Source organism: Miscanthus floridulus, chromosome 16 (genome assembly GCF_019320115.1).
Source record: "Miscanthus floridulus cultivar M001 chromosome 16, ASM1932011v1, whole genome shotgun sequence".
NCBI lineage: Eukaryota > Viridiplantae > Streptophyta > Magnoliopsida > Poales > Poaceae > Miscanthus > Miscanthus floridulus.
The window spans coordinates 50020054-50041664 of NC_089595.1; the positions used below are offsets into that span (position 1 = coordinate 50020054).

A 21611-nucleotide genomic window follows, 5' to 3' on the forward strand; every position below is an offset into this window, starting at 1 on the left:
ACGGTAGGGCTTAGCGGTCACGTACCACATCGTCAGGGCATCTTGACGGGGCGGAACACAATAGCCACCTACCGCTTTGAACGCACCAGCCCACAAAGGGTCGAGCGACGAAGCTCGAAAGAACCACGAACTACGAACCAACACTCAGCATGCACGCATCAAAGTGCTTTCACGATCACTTCATGATCGCAAAAACGCTCGGAGGCTACTGTTGGGGTCATAATTCCCGGGTGTCTCAAGGCACCGATTAGTTAACAGGCCAAGCGGCCCATAATACATCAACTAACGAAGGCCTAAACGATCGAGGCCCAGCTAAGTCAAGTGAACTAGACCGAACGCCAAGGCCAGGGTCAGCCACGACCCCTCTCTTCTGCCTTAGCCGCACGACGCGCAAGAGACTCACAACCTCTCTGTCATCCTGACCAATGTACCCAATAAAGCGATCTAAAACTTATATATATGACTAACTAGTAATATAAATGATATTAATTTTGATATAACAAAATAATATGCATCATTTAAACTATTTAAAACTTATCTCTATGGCTAATGGCATTATATTAATTTTAGTATTACTAATGATATATAAAGGTTAACTTTAATTAATGTTAATATTGCTAATCATATTATTTCAAGTAATTTAGTCATTCATATACCAATAAAATTATGCTTATATATTTTAAACAATTTACTGATAAATTTTACTTATAGCATTATTGATTTTCATATATTTAATTATTGAAATATCTACTATATATATACATATGTTATTTTATGAGTTGTCATTATGTATATGTGTTATATATATAATCATATTTTTAAATCTCTACATACATAATAATTTTGTTCTACTAAAACTATCTATAAGCTTATGCTATTGTTAAAATCTAGTAGATATTTGAATACGAATATGAATTCAAAACATATATTTTGTATTTCTATCCGGTAATAATCATATTCAAATTAAAATATTATAAATAGTGCTATCCGTATTTAAAGCGTACATCCGACCACTCGCAGACCAAACCAAATCTTCACTCACCGGACCCTCTTCCCATTTACCGTGTATATCACTATCACCATAGTTGTTGCACTTGTGAGTTTTTAATTAACCAAGACAACACCTCAGTTCCAATCACCTGGCACTGGCAGCACGTATCGTATAGCACATGCCCCCAACGTCAGTCCAGGTCCAACAACGAGGAGGGACCCTTGTAGTCACACGCTAATGACACTGAGTCTAAGACCGTCTCCAACAGCCTATGCATAAGGCTATTTAAATCCAAAATGCGTAATACATAGTAAAAAAATCCCTCCAATAAAGTAGGCAAAGCAACTACCTATTTTGCATATGAGGAGAGAGGGAACTAAAAAAAACGTCGTTCTCTCTCCACGACTCAAATCCATCTCCGACATGCCGCTCGTCGGGCCAAGGAGAAGATGGCGGGGGACGCCCGCACCGTCGGCGTGCCAGTTGGCCGCTGCATCTCCGGCCGGCCGCGGTTGGCCCGCACTCCCATGGCAACGACTCCGGCACCACCCGCACTATGGGCGGCGCCGGTAGCGCCGGGACGACCATGAGCCCAGCCACCGAGGCGGCGGTGGCGGCGGCCGCCATGGTGTGGTGCTGGTGGAGGGGAGGAGCCACGACCGCCGAGGAGTCACGCTCGCCATCAGGGGAGTAGGTGGAGCCACCGGAGAAGAGCAGCGCGAGGGGCGAGGAGAGCGCGAGCGCGTGGGCCAAGGAGGGGAGCGCGTGCATGGCGGGCGAGAGGAGGAAGAGCGCGCGTGTGTAGCATGTCGGACGCGCAGGCGCGGCGGTGTAGGGCCGGAGGAGTACGGCGAGGCGGAGGGGGAGGCCGTGGGCTTTCGACGGGGTGGGGAGGGGATTTGCGTTCTCCCTATTTCTCTTCGCTGTCGGAGAAGGGTAAGTCTTGGGTGGGGATGTTTTCAGTGTGCATAATTCAAAGGTGTCATATTTTTAGTGAGTTGTCGAAGATAATCTAATAACCTGTGAGTGACAATTAGAGCCTGTTTGGCCGGGCTCCGAGCGGCTCCGGCTCCTCTGACTCCTCCCCTGTTCATCTCCTGTAGTGACACTGTTCACCGGAGCCGTTTTTCTCTCTCATCATTTCCTCTCTTACTGATAGCGCCGGAGCCGGAGAAGCTCGTTTTTTTCCTCCGGCTCCAGCTCCTGTGCGTTATAGTTGTGCTACAGTGTGATAGCCAAAGCCGACGGAAGTCCGACCAAACGCGTCCTTAGTACACTGGTGGAGGGAGAGAGAGAGAGGAGGGTAGCCGCCGACGAAGCCAGTGGGCGCAGTGGCCACCCACCCCCGGCCTCCTCCGGGTCGCACACCTGTCCCGGCGGCCTCCCTCGCGCACCAGATCACACGCACCGCCAGTCAAACCGCCCCACCTCCCGTCCAGGGAGCTCCCCACCACCCCCGAAGACTCGATCCCCCGCCGTCCGCCCCGTATCCAAGGGCCCCGGCCCCCGCATCCCTCCTCCGGCGAGCCACCGCTCCACCGCCCATAAATACCTCTCCGCTCCAGCCGCTGCCGCTGCCACCCCCGCGAGACAGACCTGTCCGAATCGTGCCCAGGTCCCTCGCTGGGAGTCTCGCCGAGGGCCCTCACGCCTCCCCCTAGATTCACGACGGAGATGGCGTCCGAGCTCACCTACCGCGGCGGCGGGGCGTCGACGGCCGCCAGCGCCGGCGCCGGGGGATACTCCCCGAAGCCGTCCAAGCCGCTCGCGTGGCTGCCCCGCGCGGCCCGCTACGCCGTCGCCGAGCACCGCCCGCTCTTCGCGCTCGCCGGGATGCTCATCGCCGCCGCCGTCATCTCCATCGCCTCCCCGTCCGCCTCCTCCTCCTCCACCTCCTCCACCGGCGCCTTCGCCTCGTCCTACTCCAACAACAACAACCCGCTCGCCCGCTTCTCCGTCGAGCCCGCCCATCACCGCGACGTGGCCACGCGGCACTTCGTCGGCGGCAAGGTGCCGCTAGGCCTCAAGCGGAAGGCGCTCCGCGTCCTCGTCACCGGCGGCGCCGGCTTCGTCGGCAGCCACCTGGTGGACCGCCTCCTGGAGCGCGGCGACAGCGTCATCGTCGTCGACAACTTCTTCACCGGCCGCAAGGACAACATCCTGCACCACCTCAACGACCCAAACTTCGAGATGATCCGCCACGACGTCGTGGAGCCCATCCTGCTCGAGGTCGACCAGATCTACCACCTCGCCTGCCCGGCGTCCCCCGTCCACTACAAATACAACCCCATCAAGACAATCATATCCTTCCTCTGCGAATTCCTTCAGTTCCGTTGCGTTCCTTTCCTTTCATTTCCTCCATGAATGATTCATGATTAATGCCTGGATCGCGATCGCTTCTATTCTTCTTCTTTTGGTGCCAAACAAAAATATTTTATATTGTTATTGGGATGGACTTGGTTTTTATTGCTTTTTGGTGGGGAATTTGTTCCTTGCTGCGGGTTTATCGGTTACGCGCAATGCATCTGGGGAGGAGGAGGACCGATTCACTGCTCCCTGAGATGCCGTGTGCGTCCCTGAAATGGGAATATGGCACGGAAGGAGAATTTTGTCCGGAGCTCGGGATTTGTTCCACGTTTCACTCTGATTTTTGGAGTTTTCTGCAGAGCTGAGGGGAAGCAGAGGCAGAGCTTGGCCGTTTCAGATCTCTGTCTGCTAGGCTGCCCTTTGCTCAAGGTCAAGGGCAATCCCTCCTTTTCATTCAACGAACAAGAAATTTCTTCTCTCTTTTTTTCATCTATCTATCCATGAAATCTGGCGTTAGATGTTCAGTTGAACTCAGATTCTTGAGATGCAACTGAAGATCTCAAATCCCACATCATTTCTCTGTCGAAATCATTTGTGTTTTTCAAAAAAAAAAAAACTGTTTTTTTATGCTTCCGAATGCTGACTGCATTTTCGCGTGCGTTTCAAATAGGAAAAACGTACTAGCAGAAGTTATAGCTGTGATCTGAACTCAATTACTCCGTACCGTTTTACTTTGCTTCATGATCTGTTAATGGAAGCAAAAAGTAAGCGCACGGTATGCCTGGATCTGGGTTAGTTGTGGACTTTGCTTAGTTCTGACCAGTGGCGGAGCTCATCGCTTTTGAAGCCTAGGGCCACAATCAAATTTGTATATCACCAATATCAGGTCAAAATACCATTAACATAGGGTCCAATATCGATAGGTAAAAAAAAAACTAGCTCATAAATGCATAAATATAAATAATATAAATGCATAAATATAAATATCTCAATTTCATAGTGTTTACTCGTGTTTCTTCTACTACTACTGATTCTGCTTATATAAAAGATTCGGTTTGTGACATTGGTTGTATAATTGGCGTACAAATTGAGAATGGGGAATTACCAATAGTCCAATACCAAGCCTCAGTCTGTACTCTTCTATTCTTCATTTTGCAATCGGCAACGAACAGAGCCACAAAGGCAGCACACCAACACATAGGCTGCTGCCTGCAGGCAGCTACGGACCTGCGGTGATGCCTGCCCACGCGGCCTGCGGCCACGCCGAGGCTGAGATGCAGCCTGCCGTTGCTGCCTGCTCGGCCAAAGCAAAGCGTCAGAGCCTCGGAGCCATGGAGGACTACGGCCGGCGCGACGGCTAGGGTTAGCATAGCAGCCGAGATGGCGTCCAGACTTTGTACTACGGAGAGTCGGAGTCTCAGAGAGAAGCAGGAACGAGGTCTTTTTTTTTTAGATTAAAGCAGGAACGAGGTCGGGGAATCGGACAGGCGCGCGTTCGCGAATGGCGTGCTTCTCTCCTCTCTGTATTGGGCCAGAACGCTACAACATTTGGACCAACTCTTAAAGCCAGGCTACAAATTTACTTGTATTATAAGGGATGTTTTGGGCCACGCCTAGGGCCACGGCCCTAGTTGCCCCAGGCCCAAATCCGCCCACATAAAGGGCGCACGTCAATTTTCAACAACACAAAAGTTGACGTCCAAGTGACTTTTGCCCTTTACACTTTCTAAGCAACTTTGCTTACTGTTCACTTCACGTAATTTCCTTATGCTTTACTTGTTTTGGAACTGATTGTGGAGTAGCAATGTGACAAAGTCAAAAGGGTGGCTGACTCTTTCAGTTCCTGCTTGTTTTGCTTTCTTGAGATGGTTTATGTTAGCCTTAACCTTTGTGATAGCACAAGACCAATGTGGTTGGCACTCTGAACATGCTCGGATTGGCAAAGAGGATCAACGCCAAGTTCCTCCTTACCAGTACCAGTGAGGTCTATGGTGATCCCCTCCAGCACCCGCAGGTGGAGACTTACTGGGGCAATGTCAATCCCATCGGTAATAACTCTTCTCGTTTATACTCTCTTTGTTCATCTCTTGAAATTAATTTCTTGCAGTGACAATTGATCATTCATGTTTCTTGGATCTATCATGATGAGGTTAGTTAATTGTTAGTTGGGTCATGCATATGGCAAAAAATTAGCTGGATCCTGCTTTTAGCAGGGAACGGTCAGCCACCAAATAAATGATCTCTCATGCGAATTCTTTCTTTGTCATGCTTTTGTGTGACCTTCGAGAGAGCATAGACCACTGAGGGGTTATCCTAAATATGTTACCCTGCAGCCATAGTCTTTTAGTGACATGATTTTGGGATGAGCAAAACCATGAAAAGGAGAGGGAAGGAGGGAAATGCAAGCTGGACAATGTACTGTTGCAAAGAGGAAAGCTCTAAGTTGTCAAATCTGTGTTATTTTTTTTTACCCCGAGCCATAGAAAGCAGGAATGAGCCCTTTTCAGAAAATAGTGCTGGTCCAGACTTGAAGCTTACTGTTGCATGAAAGAAGTCTTGTATAAGCAATATGCAGAAAGGTATTTGGAATCTTACTCTCTGGAGATGCTGGCTATGGAATCTAGCTTCGTGGTCTATTGCATGCTTTGATTCTTTTTGGTGGAAAGGGACAATGTTGGTTGGTGGAATTTGCTCCAAGAGGGCCACTTTGTGGATTCCTTTTTAATAAAGCAAGAGGGGAACACAACTATACTTGACCAATTATGCCTAACCAAACATCCACCAACCTTTGCACCTAAAATAATGAATGAAGTTTGTTGAGCTATTTACGTAGTATTTGTTGGCTGTTGGATACTCGTTGGATTGTTTACAAAGTAGGCAAGCTCTTGCCTGCTCTTTGCGAGTTTTACTGATGGGTACAATTTCTGAATGACAGGTGTCAGGAGCTGTTATGATGAGGGCAAGCGTACAGCTGAAACGTTGACCATGGATTACCACCGTGGTGCCAACCTTGAGGTAAGTTGCAATCCAAAATGTCGGTTTGGTTGGATGGAATTCCATTTCATCTGCGACTAAGTAAATTCATCTTGGTGATTTCTTGCTGTTTTCAGGTTAGGATCGCACGTATCTTCAACACATATGGCCCTCGCATGTGCATTGACGATGGCCGTGTTGTTAGTAACTTTGTTGCTCAGGTAAATATGCACACTACTGTTTATTCTAGTTACAGAACCCAAAAGAAATGACAATTGGTCTTGTAGCACTGAAATTAACTACGTGCGATTATGGTTGCAGGCACTGAGGAAGGAGCCCTTGACTGTTTATGGTGATGGAAAGCAAACCAGGAGTTTCCAATATGTTTCTGATCTGGTAGGTCTATCTGTACCCAACATATATTGAAAAAAAGAAACACTTGATACAACATCAATGCCAGAGTACCAGATTTGATTTTTTTTTTCCTGTGGCTTAGTGGCTTAGCTAGCAAGTGGGATGCTTGAAGTATTCATTACAAGGAATTTTGTTCTTTGCATTCATTGTACTGATTTGGGTCTTCTTCCAGGTTGAGGGTCTGATGAAGCTGATGGAAGGCGATCATGTAGGACCATTCAACCTGGGTAACCCTGGCGAGTTCACCATGCTTGAGCTTGCCAAGGTTGTCCAGGACACCATCGACCCCAATGCACAGATCGAGTTCCGTCAGAACACCCAGGACGACCCACACAAGCGCAAGCCTGACATCAGCCGTGCCAAGGAGCTCCTTGGGTGGGAGCCGAAGATCCCCCTCCGTGAGGGCCTTCCCCTCATGGTCAACGACTTCCGCAAGCGCATCTTCGGCGACCAAGACACCGCCGCCACCACTGGAAACCAGCAAGGTTAGGATGAAGGCGCACGAGACTTGGGAAATTTTTGGTGGCCTGCTTCTAGCTGCTTGGGTTGTGCTCTCCTTACTGACAAAAGCTATATGGCCACGTAGTTCGTTGGGAATGTGTTACTGAAATACCTTGGTTGATGCTGTATTGCTATTCTTTTTCCTGTATTTTTTTCTCAGTTCTCTCAGTCCTTAGCTATACAAAAAATTTCAGTTGAACCGTTGGAGATAAACCCGGATGATCTAATTCTTTGTTGAGAGCATAGCATCATATATATGGTATAAATCACCTTTTCTGCAAGTGTTATGTATGCCTGCTTTGATGTCTTTGTTGAGACACAGAGGATGCCTACCCTGCTCTCAGAAAATAGATAGACTAGAACAAAGAAAGAAAGAAACATACAGTTCTGAAGATGAAACAAGATGACATGTTTTATTTCATTCACCGTCAGGCTTGTTTCTTATGTCATGTACAGTTCTTAGTCAACAACTGAAGAAGGAAAATGCAAATGTTTTCCATCTACTACATTCTACACTGTTGCTGGTGTGGTCGATCGCCTAGTCCGCAGAGGCAGCTGCCGCGCCGTTGAGGCCGACCGTGTGCCGGCACCGGACTCTCGGTGCCGCCACTGCTGCTGGTGACGCGGGTGATTTTCGTGGGCGCCGCCTGGCGGTGCTTGTTCTCAGGCTCCGGTGGAGTCCTTACCCGCTCATTGGGTTCCCAGTGGCGACTGCGCTTGTCGAGCCACGAGACAATGTCAGAGAACACCAGCTCCACGTTATCGTCAGGCTCGCCGGCGGTGAGGCCGTGCCACATCCCAGGGTAGAGCTTGATGGTCTTGTCGGTGCTGGCCGCGCGCTCGTAGAGGGCGCGGCTGACCTCGGGGTCGGTCACCGTGTCGGCCTCACCGTGCAGGATGAAGAATGGCATCGTCACCTGTGGAAACATATCAAGAAACAAAATGAAGGACGACCAGCAGTTGTTGCATCTGTCCCACTGAAACAGCTAGCTAAAGCATTAGCCTGAGCCCTGAGGTTAGAATGGAATACCTCTGACAGGTTATCTTCCACATCCATGCTGATCCTGAGCAGCTCCAGCGCTGTCTTAAGCCGGGGCTTGTCCTGGTAGATGAGCTTGTTCTTCCTGATCTGTTCATGATTGCACAAGAAGTTAATTCAGAGACCAGTCTCGAACTTCCGATATGTTACTGGTCACCTATAAATGGTTGTTCCACAAATAGCAATTCAGAACACACATGTTTATCTGCTGACCTTTTCTCGCTTGACGGGGTCCTTGAATGCGGAGTTGATGACATCTTTGGTGGGGACGATCTTCCACTTTGGGATGATCTCCTCCACTTGAGTCAGGAGGGTGACCACCACCGGGTGCGGTTTCACTTTCTCTGATATCTGTAACGTTGCTTACATTTCAAGCTTCAGAAACCAAGCAGCAAGAGTTTGTTCATGGCAGTTTAGTATCAAAGTTCAAACAGCACCTTGCACATTGGCGCCACAAGAACTGCACCATCCCAGAAGGTCGGATCCTTCCTGTGCAGCAGTAGAGCGACGGCTCCACCCATCGACTCGCCGTATAGAAACCGGCTTTTGTTTCTGTATTCTTCCATATCTGCACAAGGAGTTTATTTTCCCAATATTCAAACCAAGTTTAGTGAGATACCAAACTGAGTTATCATCCATTATCTAAGGATATATAGAGAATCAAACGTAACATTATAAACTCTCAAACTAGTATATATACTTGTGGTAACATTTTTTGGCGGTAAATATGCTATATACTTCTGTAATGTCTCTGCAGTATTTTTCAAGAAAATAATTGAAAATGCTAGAAATATGTTTTTTACCACAGATGGACTTGACGAATCTGTCGCAGTCAGCCACGAGGTTTTCAAACTTCTGGATGTAGCACCTGGCGCCCATGGACTTGCCGTGGCCCTCATAATCGATACCAAACACACCATACCCTGCTGTGGCCAACTTGATCCCACATGCTGCCAGTAAATCATGTTCCCCCACCATTAGACAGGGCATCATGCCACCCAGCAATTTTTAAGTGAAAGTAGTAGCAAGGCAGACAACAGCGTTCATGATTCATGAACATCAATGATCGATAAAGTCAATACATCACATTTCGGAGAAAGAACGTTCACGGAAAAAAGGTTTCAGAGAAAGAAACAGACCAACTCAAACAATTCTATTCTCAGCGATTGTATTTTCGACTTGAAACACACCAGAGTTCCGCAGAACATAAGAGAAAACTCAAGCCTTGAGCACGTGATTGCACATTGTTTGGAATATGGTTATGTTGTCTGATGTTTAAGTTACCATAACCAGACTAAGAAGTAACTTGTTAAATTTTAACAGCTTTGGGTCCCAACATGAATTCAAGAAACACGAGTCCTATGGAATGCCATGAATTCAAGATACATATACAGCATATGCAATCACAATCCCTGTTCAATAAAGCCTGATGACTCAAAACTAGATGCCAAGTGCAGGGGGACCAGTAGGTACGGTGTCAGCTCTGATTTTAGTGTGAAAGTTTCATTGCTTCTGTGCACCTGTTCTATTGCGAACCGCAGGAAGAGGATGTTTCAGGAGAACCACCACTTACTGCCTGATGGTCCATGGGCATATACCCATCAAGAAAGTAACTTGATTTCTTACAACATTAATCCAGACATGAAACCCCACTAGCTTTTGGTCACTGAACGCACGCAACAAATAACTATCTTTGCTGGAACCAGGAGAGACGATGCACAAAGTCTCAGCAATGTGAGGATACTGATAGATGAATTCTAGAGTTTGAAATTTGTGCAGTTGACGTAAGAAAGATGATGAAAGAAAGAAAGAAAGAAAGGACCACGTCGTCAACATTTAAAAACGAGATGCCTGTTTCTTGAAGTGATCAGGAAATGCTGTTGGATGGTAGCTCACTAGTCAGATTTGTCCTTGCCTTTCTTTTGAGCATGAAAGTGACTTGCGTCGAAAACTGTCGCTGATTATAGTAGGGCCCAATTACCAGGTCAGTTATGTGCATTCCTTATCCAGCACAGTTCTCTCAAGGATGTCCTAAAAACGATACTAAACTAAATTGTACTAGCACTGTAAAATAAGCATAAGTATCAATATAAAATCACCTTTCTATTTTCTGTTTGTAGAATAACTAGAAAACAGAACAGTTTGATGCCAAAGTAGGACCATAGTTTCCTTGCGTTAAAAAAAAGGACCATAGTTTCCAGATATCTATGTCATCTATCTTTATTTGGGCAATATGGAGATGTAGTTTCCATGAAGTGAAACAATTATATGAGACATTTCAGTTCTTACTTATTGAAATTTTATGAGCCAAATGATACAAAGAACATCGGAAGCTTTCCAATTAAGCTTAAGCTAGGGAATAAGAATAATTGTGGTTGGAGCCCAAAAGTATTTCTTATTATTGGATAATTGTCACTTCACAGCTTGTGGCTTTGACAACTGGAAAAGATATTAGAGGTAAATAACACAAAGGTGCCACATTGCCATCAACATAGACCTCTTTATGAAAAAGTATCTTTTATTAGTGGCCAGAAGAGTAGTATACGTAATTACCACCTACTAACTTTATTGAGAAATTTTATTTAATGTCCTCTCCTTTGTGGACGTGTTCTTCTAAACGCAGGACTGAGTAAAACCCTGAACAGGTCTAATTACCAGCAAACTGATGAGCTCATATCTGCAAATTGAAGAGAGCAAAGATGAAGGAGAAAAGGAACCTATTCGACAAGGTGTTACGATAAAACCTAGGGAACGAATTAATTAGAAATATGGGCCGGGCTGTGGGTGTCCATGCGTTCAGAAATATGGGTGTATGTGTATACCATTTAGTAGACCAGGGCATGCAGCTCCCTCCTTTATTTCAGTTCAGTTCATCAGAGCACTGCATGTCTGCATCTACAACTAGAAGTTTCTCTTCATTTATTTCGGTTCACTATCGGCGTTTGTAGTATCAATTTTACACCTTTCTCTTGTACCTAGAGAAGCCTCCAAAGAGCGCAAGGTGGTTTCATGCTTTCTGGTGCTTATTAATTAACAGCTCCCTATATATGTCTCATTCTCTTTTATGCTAACCACTCCTCGCTCGTTCTTGATGTCTTGTAATGCTCCGTCTTTTACTATCATTTACGCTATGCCACTGAGACTGTTACGTAACTCTCAAGGCTCCTGATAATAATTCAAAGCCTCACTAGCTACCTTCTGAACTCCCACGAATATATCCTGATGTTATGAGGAGTGTGTAGTTGCAATGTTAGCTCTGTTAGTAGTTTGTTCTAGATGAGTAGATAACACATGAAGAACAAGTGTACGGACATGTCAGGGCAAAAGGTAGTTGGTGCCTGTCTAAATACGTAATAAAAGTTGTATATTTAGAAATACCAAAACGACCTGTAAATTGGAACGGATGGAGTAATTAGTAACAGGTATGCATCTAGAAGAACACGTCCGTACGTCAAATGTATTAGCGAGCACCAAAGTATTAACGTGAGGTCTGGATTTGTGATATATAGGTAGGATCGATGTGGAGTCATGGTGACGAATGCACGGCAAAAAAGCAAGTTAATTAATAAATGCTTATTACATGTCCTAGGCACATCACACACCAAGAGTTAGTGTGGAACTGAGACATCGATTTCGCTTTTCTACCGATCATGGGTGTGGTTTATTTGTGCGCCCGAAAAGGAGAAGACAATGATCACGGGCATAAAAACTGGGGCGTACCTCTCATGAAGTCGCTGCACTCCATCCCGTAGCCTGAAGCAACATACAGTCACACACAGGAACAAGAAAATTAAAGGTCATTATATATTGTCTATCCACTAATCCATGACAAACAAAACCATCCTTAGAATCAAATTCTTTTGCTTTGATGATGCCATGCTAGCTATGTATTATTATTATTATTATAGTCATAAGTACCGCGGAAAACTTTGCAGACTTTTAACTTGGTACAAGAAAACTTAACCGACGCATTGGTCTTGCATCGATCGATTTGATGATAACTTGACCAATGCAAACCAACGCATTGGTTCGGAACGGAGCTTAACTACAAGGCGTACGTTGAACTTGTGCGGATGATGAGAGAAATTGAAGTGTAGAGGAAGCAAAGCAGGCGGCAGGCTAGCTACGTACCATGGCAGAGGAAGACGAGCGCTTTGGGCGGGGAGGACGAGGACGCCGGCAGCCAGCCGCAGGTGAAGAGCTGCACGCCCCTCGGGTTCCTCACGTACTCCTGCAGCATGCGCCGCCCGGCCCATCATCAGAATCAAATCAAATAGTCGACCGCGATAAGAGAAGAGGCCATCGAAATTAAATCGAATCGCTAGCATGGAAATGAAGAAGAACAGAATACTTTAGGAGGAATTGAATTGAAGCAAGTAACTGACGATCGATGAACCAAGGAGATGATAGCGAGGCTACACAGTTTTTTTTTTTTTTCTTTTTGATTGATTGAGGTCAACAACAAGCAAACTATTAGATTGATGAAACGCCATGACGATATCATCGACGCAATCCGAGCGAAGATCAAGAACAGAAAACTTCAGCACGCAGCAGCTAGCTTTGCTCACCTCATGGTACTCCACGTCCATCTTCTGGAATAATCAGCTAATCCTTAATTCGTCCTCAGAATCAAAGCTTGGAGAAGAATCGGCTCGCGGTACGCAGGGAGGAATGTTACAGAGAGCGCATGCATGCGCAGCTACAGATGTCGCTAGCAGAGAGAGGAGGAAGGTGGAGGAAGACGAAGAGCGGTGGGAGACGGACGGGACGGGAAGGGAAGGGAAGCGTGTGGAGGAGGCGCAACACGTGCCGTATGAACGCGGCCCGGCTTTATAGACAGGGAGACGAGGTGAGACGCGGGCGTCCGTCAGGTCAGGGTGGGGTGGGATGGGAATGGGATCCGGGTTGGTCGTGTCTGCCGATCTGATCTGATCCGCTCAAGCGTTATCTCCCGGCAACCGCTTGGCACAAGTAACAGTATTTTTTTTCACAACAAATCAACGTCCGCCGAGCTTATAACAGGCTCAACATATCTACGACTACGACCTCCCCCTTCTTCTCGGGAATCGAGATGCTCAACGGCAGGCAGCCAATAGTTTTAGTACTACAGATCAGATGACGAGTATCTTCGCTTATTTTAGTGCTACTAACAATAATACCTTTGTCAACGTGCCATGTTCACTCGGCTGACTAAAAATACTATGGACTGATTTGTTGTGAGAGAAAAATATTATTCGTTGGCTGATAAAGTATGACTTATAAGACAAACGAACAGAGCGCATAACGGAACAGATCGAATGGCAACTAAACCCTTTTCGCAGCTGGTCTAACTAACTTAACAGAGGAGAAGGTTTGGATTTTGGAAGATATAAGATTAGAGTCTCTGCTGTTTAAAAATAGAAAGCCAACTAAGTAAGTGAAACCTGAAGTTGCTTTTGTAAAAACAACTACTTTCTCGTAGTATAATTTTATAGAAGCACTCTGGATCATGCTTTTGTCTTTCGACTTTCTGCTTTTCGAAGTGGGCGTAAATCGAGAGTTGTTTTTACGGTTCTTTCAAGGGAGATAGAGAGAGGAGGTATGTGTTTATACTTGTTTCAACCAAATAGTTTACGTTTTTTATAACATATAACTTATAATAGCTTTTTTCCACAACTCATAGCAATGTCTCGTTTTAGTTAGAAGCTTAATTAAGCTCTCAATTTGTGTTGCCTGCCATTCATGGGATGTACTCTGTAACACCCTAGGTGTTTGGCTTCCACAAAAGTGCATTTCATTTCATACACATATGCATCATCTATCTCATCATGCCATTGTCACTGAAACATACATATGCAACATTCGCAATTCTGTTTGTTTCATACTTAATTTGCTTGTGAATAGTAGTAGTGCAACATGTGAATGCAACATGAGTTTCTCATACCTTGAAACATGGCAACATGGTAGTAATATGACAAGTATAAAATAACAACAAGGTCATGAAACATGTGAAACATGAAATTGCAACATTTGAGTGAATTGATTGTTTTGTGCTTCATCACATGTGATCATTAGAAATTGGTATAGCACTTGTGTAAAGTGGTTGATTATGGTCTAATACACCTTAACTACACTTAGGGTAATTGTTGGAACATTGTTCATGTAGATCAAAATGACTAAATTGCCCTTCAAGTGGAGGTTTGACTTTGAATGACCCTTAGAGTGCCATTGTTTGACTGATTCAAAAGACCAACTTAGAGACCTTGCATGGCTGTGCACCCATTACCAAAGTTGTAGCCAATTTATGAAGGAACAAAAGTTGTTTTATGATCAACTCATGAAAATGGCTAGAACATGTTCAAACAAGGCCTACAAGTCATATTTCCATGCTGAATTCACATTTAGAAATTTTCTAAGTCCCAGAGTTGATTTACAGTTTCGTGTACCAATGTTTGGAGGCTTGTATCTCCCTAACCAGGCCGAACCAACTCGAGCTCCAATTGACGAAGTTGTTGTACTCACTTAGGTCTTCAATTTTGTTAACTATACCATGAACCAGATCGCCACCGTTTGGGAGTTACGGATCGTCGAATTTGTGCTGTCAGTCGTCGTCGTTGAACACTGAATCAACGTTTCAGAAAACTGACAGAGCTCGCCGTGGCCGACCGGCTCAGGAGCTGATCGCCGTGTGGCGCGCATGCTCGGCCAACGTCTCCACGTTGCGCGTCCAAGCTCCAGATGAAAGCCAGCGCCTACCCGACGCACTCGCCTGCTCCATTTGCCTCTCTTTCGCCTCCACCGCGCGCAGCGACAAGCTGCAGCAGCTCCTCCATTTCCGACCGAGCGTCGCCATCGCCTTGCGCGCTCGCCATCGCAAAAACGCGTCGGCCATCTTGCTCCTAGCTTCGCCGTGATCTCCTCTACCACCTCCACCTCTCAGCCGGGTCGATTGGGGTTTGGTAAGGGCGTAATCGCCATTTCTTCCACCGCCGCCATGGCGGGACCTCGCCGGAGTTGGCGCTCCACGCGGCCAACTGCCACCGCAGCCTTCCCATCCCCTCTCTCCCTTGCACTAGGTACTGTGAATGCTACTGATGCTCGTAGAGGAGGCCACTAGGGCCGTGACGCAGTAGCCTCGTTGGAGCCGGCCAAGCCGTGGCCGTGCGCCGCCATGACCGTCGCCACCCCCTTTAGCCGCAGCAATAGCTTCAATTGATGGCACCGCTAGATGCGCATGGGTGAGGCGAACACCGTAGCACCGATGACCTCGCCGGAGTTGTTAGTCGCGGGTCCCATTGTCAGTCGCTGAAGCTCAGGCGGGAGCCAGCCTAGGCCGCGTCGTGGCTGGGCTGCGCTTGCGCATGCGTCGTGGGCCGCCGAGTCTATTCGGGCCGGCCTAGCAGTAGAGTTAGGGTTTCAACATTGTTTTGTTTATTCTTTTTTTTTACAGAATTGTGTGCATGTTCAAAAATGTGTATCTCCTAGTTGGTAGCTTCAAATGATGTGGTTCCAATTTTGTTGAGTTCATGATAATGTCTAGTTTATATTAAAAATATAATTTATACCATGTTCTGTTATGAAAAATGGAGTTGCTAATTATCTCTTTTAATCATGAAGGAAATAGGGATAATTTATCTTTTTCTATGTAGCTCCAAATGGCATGAAATTTTTATGGTGTACTTCTCATATCATGAATAGCTTGTAGTTAAATTTTCATACATTTTGGACACTGTATGTAGGAGTTATAAAATTCTCTTGTTTACATGGATGGATCTTGTGTGAATTTTCATAATTTTTCTACAGATCCAGTAAAAGTAAAAATTGGTGAGTGCTATTCTTATGCTAGAGTGATACTAGGAAAAATAAGAAATCTGTTGCTTGACACTTTTCAATAGGGTTTCCTAATTATGCTCGAAATAGACATGCCATCTGTTATTTTGGATACAGCAAGTTATGCTTGCCCAATTACTTTGAAATTTTTATGGTAATCTATGTGAAGCATGAAATAGCTACTGTAATTTTTGTAGATTTTTCTGAACAGTTTTACTATATATTGCTCTAATCACCTAATTAACTAAATAAATTAGAAAAGGGCATTAAATAATTTATTTAGAAGTTGGCACTATACTTTCTGATGTTCCTCTGGTATGTGCAACAAGTTGGTAAACTTGGTTTGGTCCAATTATGCTTTTGCATCATCACTAAATATTTAATTTAGTAGACCTGTCATTTCTGAACAGATTTTAGGTTTACTTGAATACGATTTGGTTAACGTAAGAATCATGCTTTGATGTTTACAAATGAATTGTAGAGAATTTCATAAGCTTTCCAGAATGTCCTCATGCAAGTCATTTGGATTTGTAGAACTCTTGTTGTGATTGAATTAAGAAACTACCCGTGTGCATATGAAACTTTAACTGTTGTTTTAAGTATGCCTTTACTATTTCTAAGTTTGTGGTAATATTCCTAGGTGTTAGGCCTTTAACTGAAGATGAGCATCTTTATCTTAGGTTATGCAAGTTAGGTAAGTTGATCTCATTCTTCAAATTAAGTTAGATACATGTTTTAAAGTGATTTGAATAGAGCTATTCTTAATCGGTAAACGAGTGTCTAGTGATGTTTTCATTAAACACTTACTGTGATTCATTCATCATGAGCATCATGTCATTCCTTATGCATCCATGATATTTATCTTGTGCATCGGCATGCAATAGGTGTACCGGAGGGTGTGACACTGCTGGAATTCGAGGAACCGAGCGAGCAGCAGCAGCCAACACCGGAGGTTCAGGAGGTGCAGCCTTCAGGAGAAGTGCCAGACGAGGTCGCCGTTGAGTGCCCGGATCACCATCCGTGCAACTTTGTGAAAGGAAAGCCCCGGAGCATATTAAGCCTCCTAATTTTTGAAATACAGTTAAAGTATTATGGTTACATATATATATTGTTGCATTAAGTTTAGGTGTTGGATGCAAACACTTGCTGCATTGGTTACCCAATCCTTGTCCAGATATTGATACCCTGAATCCTATGTAGCTCAGGTTTGTGTAGTGCTTAGCCCTGCTTAAACGCGGTAGAAGTCAGGTGATTTCCTGTCACCTGCGAGATATAGGAATATACATATGGCACGGTTGGCTATATTTGCTATCGTGGAAAAGAACCTGTCCTAATTTGAAATGAAGACCGGGCGGAGGCTTGTCGGTTTATAGTGACTCCGTCTGTGTCGCTTAAGGACTAAATCTTAGAGCCTTTCTTGTTCATGTTGAACGCATGCCTCTCTCTTAGTTGGCTGGGTCTGGAGACCGACCACGAAGCCGAGTATCTCACCTTAGGCCGGGAGTCGATAAGTATAAAGTGCGCCTCGGAAGAGAGCCGTAGGCGTGAGTCCAAGGGCAGGTGATTTAAAAGTCCTGATTGTCCTGGCAGAAGGGTAATCCCTGAGAGTGCTGGCGCTGATCGAACCCATGAATTTGGTTCCTGAGTTGTTCCAAAGGTGACCCACGGCTACCCTTGCAAAGTATGCCAGGGTGAGAGTTAGGAATACCCCCTCAGCTGAGTTGTAATTTGATTCGAGTCGTCGTCTCTCCCGGTTAGTGAGAACTTGACGGGCTTATCTCCAAAGTAGATACACTAAATAACATGATGGTTCGGAAATGATGATATGATGATGACAGCCTGATTATACCTGCTATGGTTAATATTGTTTGCTCCTAATATGTGAGTGCTCTAGTACAGGTGCAAATCTAGTGGATAGGTAATGATGATAAGCTTGATGCTAAGTTTAAATTGGGCACTACATTCATAAGCTCTTTTATGCAACTGTGTCAAGCTAGCCCACCTCATAAGCCTTGCATGACCCTTGGTGTCTTTTATTTCAGGTTTTGACGGGTAAGTCTAGCTGAGTATCTTCTTGTACTCAGGGTTTATCTCCCACCTGTTGCAGATGACCAGTTCTACTTTGGTTGCTGCAAGTACTGCCTTCTCCCGGCTGGGGATGAAGACTAGACCATTGGGCGCGGTCTCTCCTAGTTCTCGTACCTGATGATGCTTTTGTGGAACATGACTCAGAACTGGCAATATATTTGAAACTATGAAGTTATGTACTAAACTATGTTGCTTCCGTAAATTTGAACTTGGTTTGTAATATTTTATTTGAACTCTGATGGATGTAATCCGAATGCTACTTGTGAAATGTTGTAATGAATGATGTGTTGTGTTGAATCACTACGGTCTTGGTTTGTATGTCGAGAGTTGGTTGAAATCCTTCGTGATTTCCGGACTACCGGGATTATGGGAGCTTAAGTACAGGAATTTGATCACTTCGGTGATTGTTTTTGTACTTACGTTCTTATGATTTGGTCGGTTCTGTTACATACTCTTTGTACCATTATATGCCTTAGTAGTGAGTTGAACAGTTACATTCCATTTCCTTTATTATTGTATATAATAAGGTGTTAAGTTTAGAATAAGAGTAAAGTAGAAGTTTAGCATCCAGGTGTAGATATTTTTTTCTTTGTGAAAATGTGCAGATGTTGTTAAGATAGCTGAAGAGTCACAAATTGGGAGACATAATGAAATACCTTTGGTCACCACATCTATGTCAAGGGTTGTGGTCTCTGATCATTCTCACCCCTCCCAACAAATTTAGAATCAAACAAACACAAGGATCTTCAAACCACCGATAACAAGCAAACGATGGTCTTATTATTTCTAATAAGATCAAAGATGAAGTAGGCTTTGTGGATGGTGATGGTCACCGATAACATGCGCGGCGGATAGCAATCGGATGGGCCATTGGGTGGAGGACAAAATCAGCAGGGTCGCCTTCGCCTAGTCCTACATTGTCTGCACGCCGCATGCAGATGGGGTCATGGGGACGACACTAACGTAAATGGATGATCGGATATCACTGATATTTGTTTTCATATTATGTTCGGATTCAGATTTGAATGTAGATAGTGTTAGCTATGTTAGATAGGATATGATTGGATATCACTATCCAGACTTAAATATGTATGGGTGAACTTCTCTAAATAGATTTGGTGTTGAATATATTCGGAAAATATTCATACTGTTTTCAACAATAGGCGACGGGCATTGGACGACTAGGCCAATGGGCTATCCTGACTCTGATACGCGAGCCCATTAGTCCAGTCAAGAGTCCACCTAGAAATTTCGCAAGAATTCCACTCTTTAATGTTGATATATTTCCCTTGCTACACGTAACGGATTAGATTAGTGATTATCCTAGTTGTCCATGGCTTATATAAACTACCTTACTTTACATGTCATGGCTAGTGTGATAGAACACAAAGAGCCAAAGTATAGGCTAGTATTATAAAACTGGCTTAGTTTATAGGCCACCCAGCATGTACATAGCTATATTATAATAATAATCGGTAATGCTCGGGGTCCGCTTCTCGAGCATGCGCGTGCTACTGGCCTAATAAGCCTGTCTCCTCCTCTGTACGTCTTCTCTATCTCTCTCAAAAATATCTTCCTACTCGCTCACCCATCACATGCTTCACAACATCGTGCGGCCGTTAGCCCGCCCCACTCTGCATTCGCCGCAGCGACCATCTCCCCACGCGCGCCCTCATCCTGCGCTGCTCGCTCCTCGCTACTACCCGTCGCGCGCCACCAGCGTCTCTCGCTTCTTGCTTTAGCAGTCCCACCCGCCATGTGCCCACCCGCGTAGTCGGACACGTCGCCCACCTCTGCGGTGACCGGTGGTGGTGCCATCGCGCGCCTCAGGTCGGTTCCCACAGAGCCAATGGCACCCACGAGCGTAGCCCATGTTGGTGGCGCTCATGCGTTGCTGGTGCTGCTCAGCGCCGGCTCCCACTCTGAGGCAGAAAATCAATTGTCCCTAGCCTCTCCGTCTCCCTATGTTGTAAATGTATGTTTCAACTATTTCAAATGTTATCAGAGGTATGTTGCAAGTGTTTAATATGGATGTTACAAAAGTAGGTCGGAATGTTGCATATGTTGCAAGTGTTTGTTCAAAATGTTTCATCTGTTTCAATGTATGTTGCAAGCGTGTTTGAGCTGGATGTTGCACAAGTTTCACTCATATGTTACAAGAGTATGTTCAAAATGTTTCAGTTGTTTCAGTTTTATGTTGCAATAAGTGTTTTCATGTTGCAAGTTGCAAGTGTTCTATTTGAATGTTGCATATGTTTCACACACATGTTGCAAGTGTATGTTCTGTTTTATCTGTTTCAGACGTATGTTGCATTTAAGTGTTTCTTGTTGCAACTGTTTTCGTGCTTCAAATGTATGTTCAGAGAGTCATGGGGGTACGGTCTAGGCGTCGGGAAGGGGTGCAGCGTGTCTGGGGTCCTGCGGATGGGGCGTGCTCATCTTCATACCGGCTCCCGGGCCTTACTCGCGCGGAGACAGAGGAGGGGGTCAGGGGAAGGAGTGGCGGGTGCGGGTGCGGGGCGGGGAGGATGTGGATGGGGATAGACATGCTCGTGCAGCAGCGAACGGCGCAACAGCAGGCACAAACATGCGGGTTGACGACCGAAGCGGGGGTCGTGCGATGACGTTTTCTGATGGCCGTTATGCTAGGCTGTTCAGTGGAAGTGCCTAGGTCACTGTCCGATGGAATCCTATCCCATCGAACGTCCGCCGCGTCAGCAATTTCCTGTTATAATAAGTTCAGTGCAAACAGTGACGAAGCCAGAAAAAAATTTAGGAGGGGCTGAACAAAAGAATAGAGGTTTTTTTATCTTCTCTTAACCTTAGCCCCTCCTACCTAATACATATATGCATAAAATTTTAAGAGAAGGCTTAGAGGGCTCCACGTGCCCAGGATCGGTGGGGGGGGGGGGGGGGGGGGGGGGGGGCTAGAGGCCCCCTAGCTCCACCGCTAGCTTCGTCACTGAGTGCAAACAAACATGCTCTAGGTAAATTCTGTCTCGGTAGCTTATCCTTTAATACTATCGTTGATTGTAAATTCATCTGGTTCTAGAACTTTCGTCTAAACGTACGTCAAAAGTTTTGTTCGTAATATTATTAGAAGAAAGAATTTGCCTAGTACTAAGTGGAGCTAGGTCTAAGAACCATACAATTATAGCTGGTAAAATTACCTACAAAGCAAGCGTAATTAAGTTGGTTGAATTTCTTGCGGTCAAACCTATCCATCTAAGTTTAAGGCCTCAACTTAATATACGTCTTTGCATGTATTAAAGACGATGTTCTTTCATTACAAGTCGAAATAGTGAAGCATATGTGATGGCTTCATTAATTTGAAAGATCTCACTCTCTTGATGATTCTCATAGAGGTAGGATGGCACAGGAGTGAGCATATATGACCATTTACGTCTGTAGTAAGTATGACGTATTTTGTAAAAAAAGGAAAGTATTATGTGTAGCATTTTTTATGTATATAAATTGGTATAAAAGATG

At 45.1% G+C, this 21611-nt stretch overlaps 2 protein-coding genes across 2 annotated transcripts; one reads left to right on the forward strand and one right to left on the reverse strand.

Moving 5' to 3' along the window:
* The first annotated feature begins 2370 nt into the window (after positions 1-2370).
* On the forward strand, positions 2371-7467 carry LOC136512791 (UDP-glucuronic acid decarboxylase 4-like). The gene is made up of 6 exons (XM_066506787.1): positions 2371-3292; positions 5199-5346; positions 6234-6313; positions 6409-6492; positions 6593-6667; positions 6858-7467. Exons 1-6 carry the CDS (start codon positions 2666-2668, stop codon positions 7173-7175), a joined length of 1332 nt encoding a protein of 443 aa, XP_066362884.1. The 5' UTR covers positions 2371-2665; the 3' UTR covers positions 7176-7467.
* Positions 7468-7571: 104 nt separating this feature from the next.
* Positions 7572-13019, reverse strand: LOC136512790 (caffeoylshikimate esterase-like). Its single transcript, XM_066506786.1, has 8 exons — positions 12794-13019; positions 12357-12456; positions 11946-11978; positions 9029-9175; positions 8663-8793; positions 8439-8576; positions 8217-8315; positions 7572-8103 (listed from the first exon to the last, which is right to left on the reverse strand). The coding sequence occupies exons 1-8, from the start codon at positions 12812-12814 to the stop codon at positions 7690-7692; spliced, it is 1083 nt and encodes a 360-aa protein (XP_066362883.1). The 5' UTR covers positions 12815-13019; the 3' UTR covers positions 7572-7689.
* Between the last annotated feature and the right edge of the window lie 8592 nt (positions 13020-21611).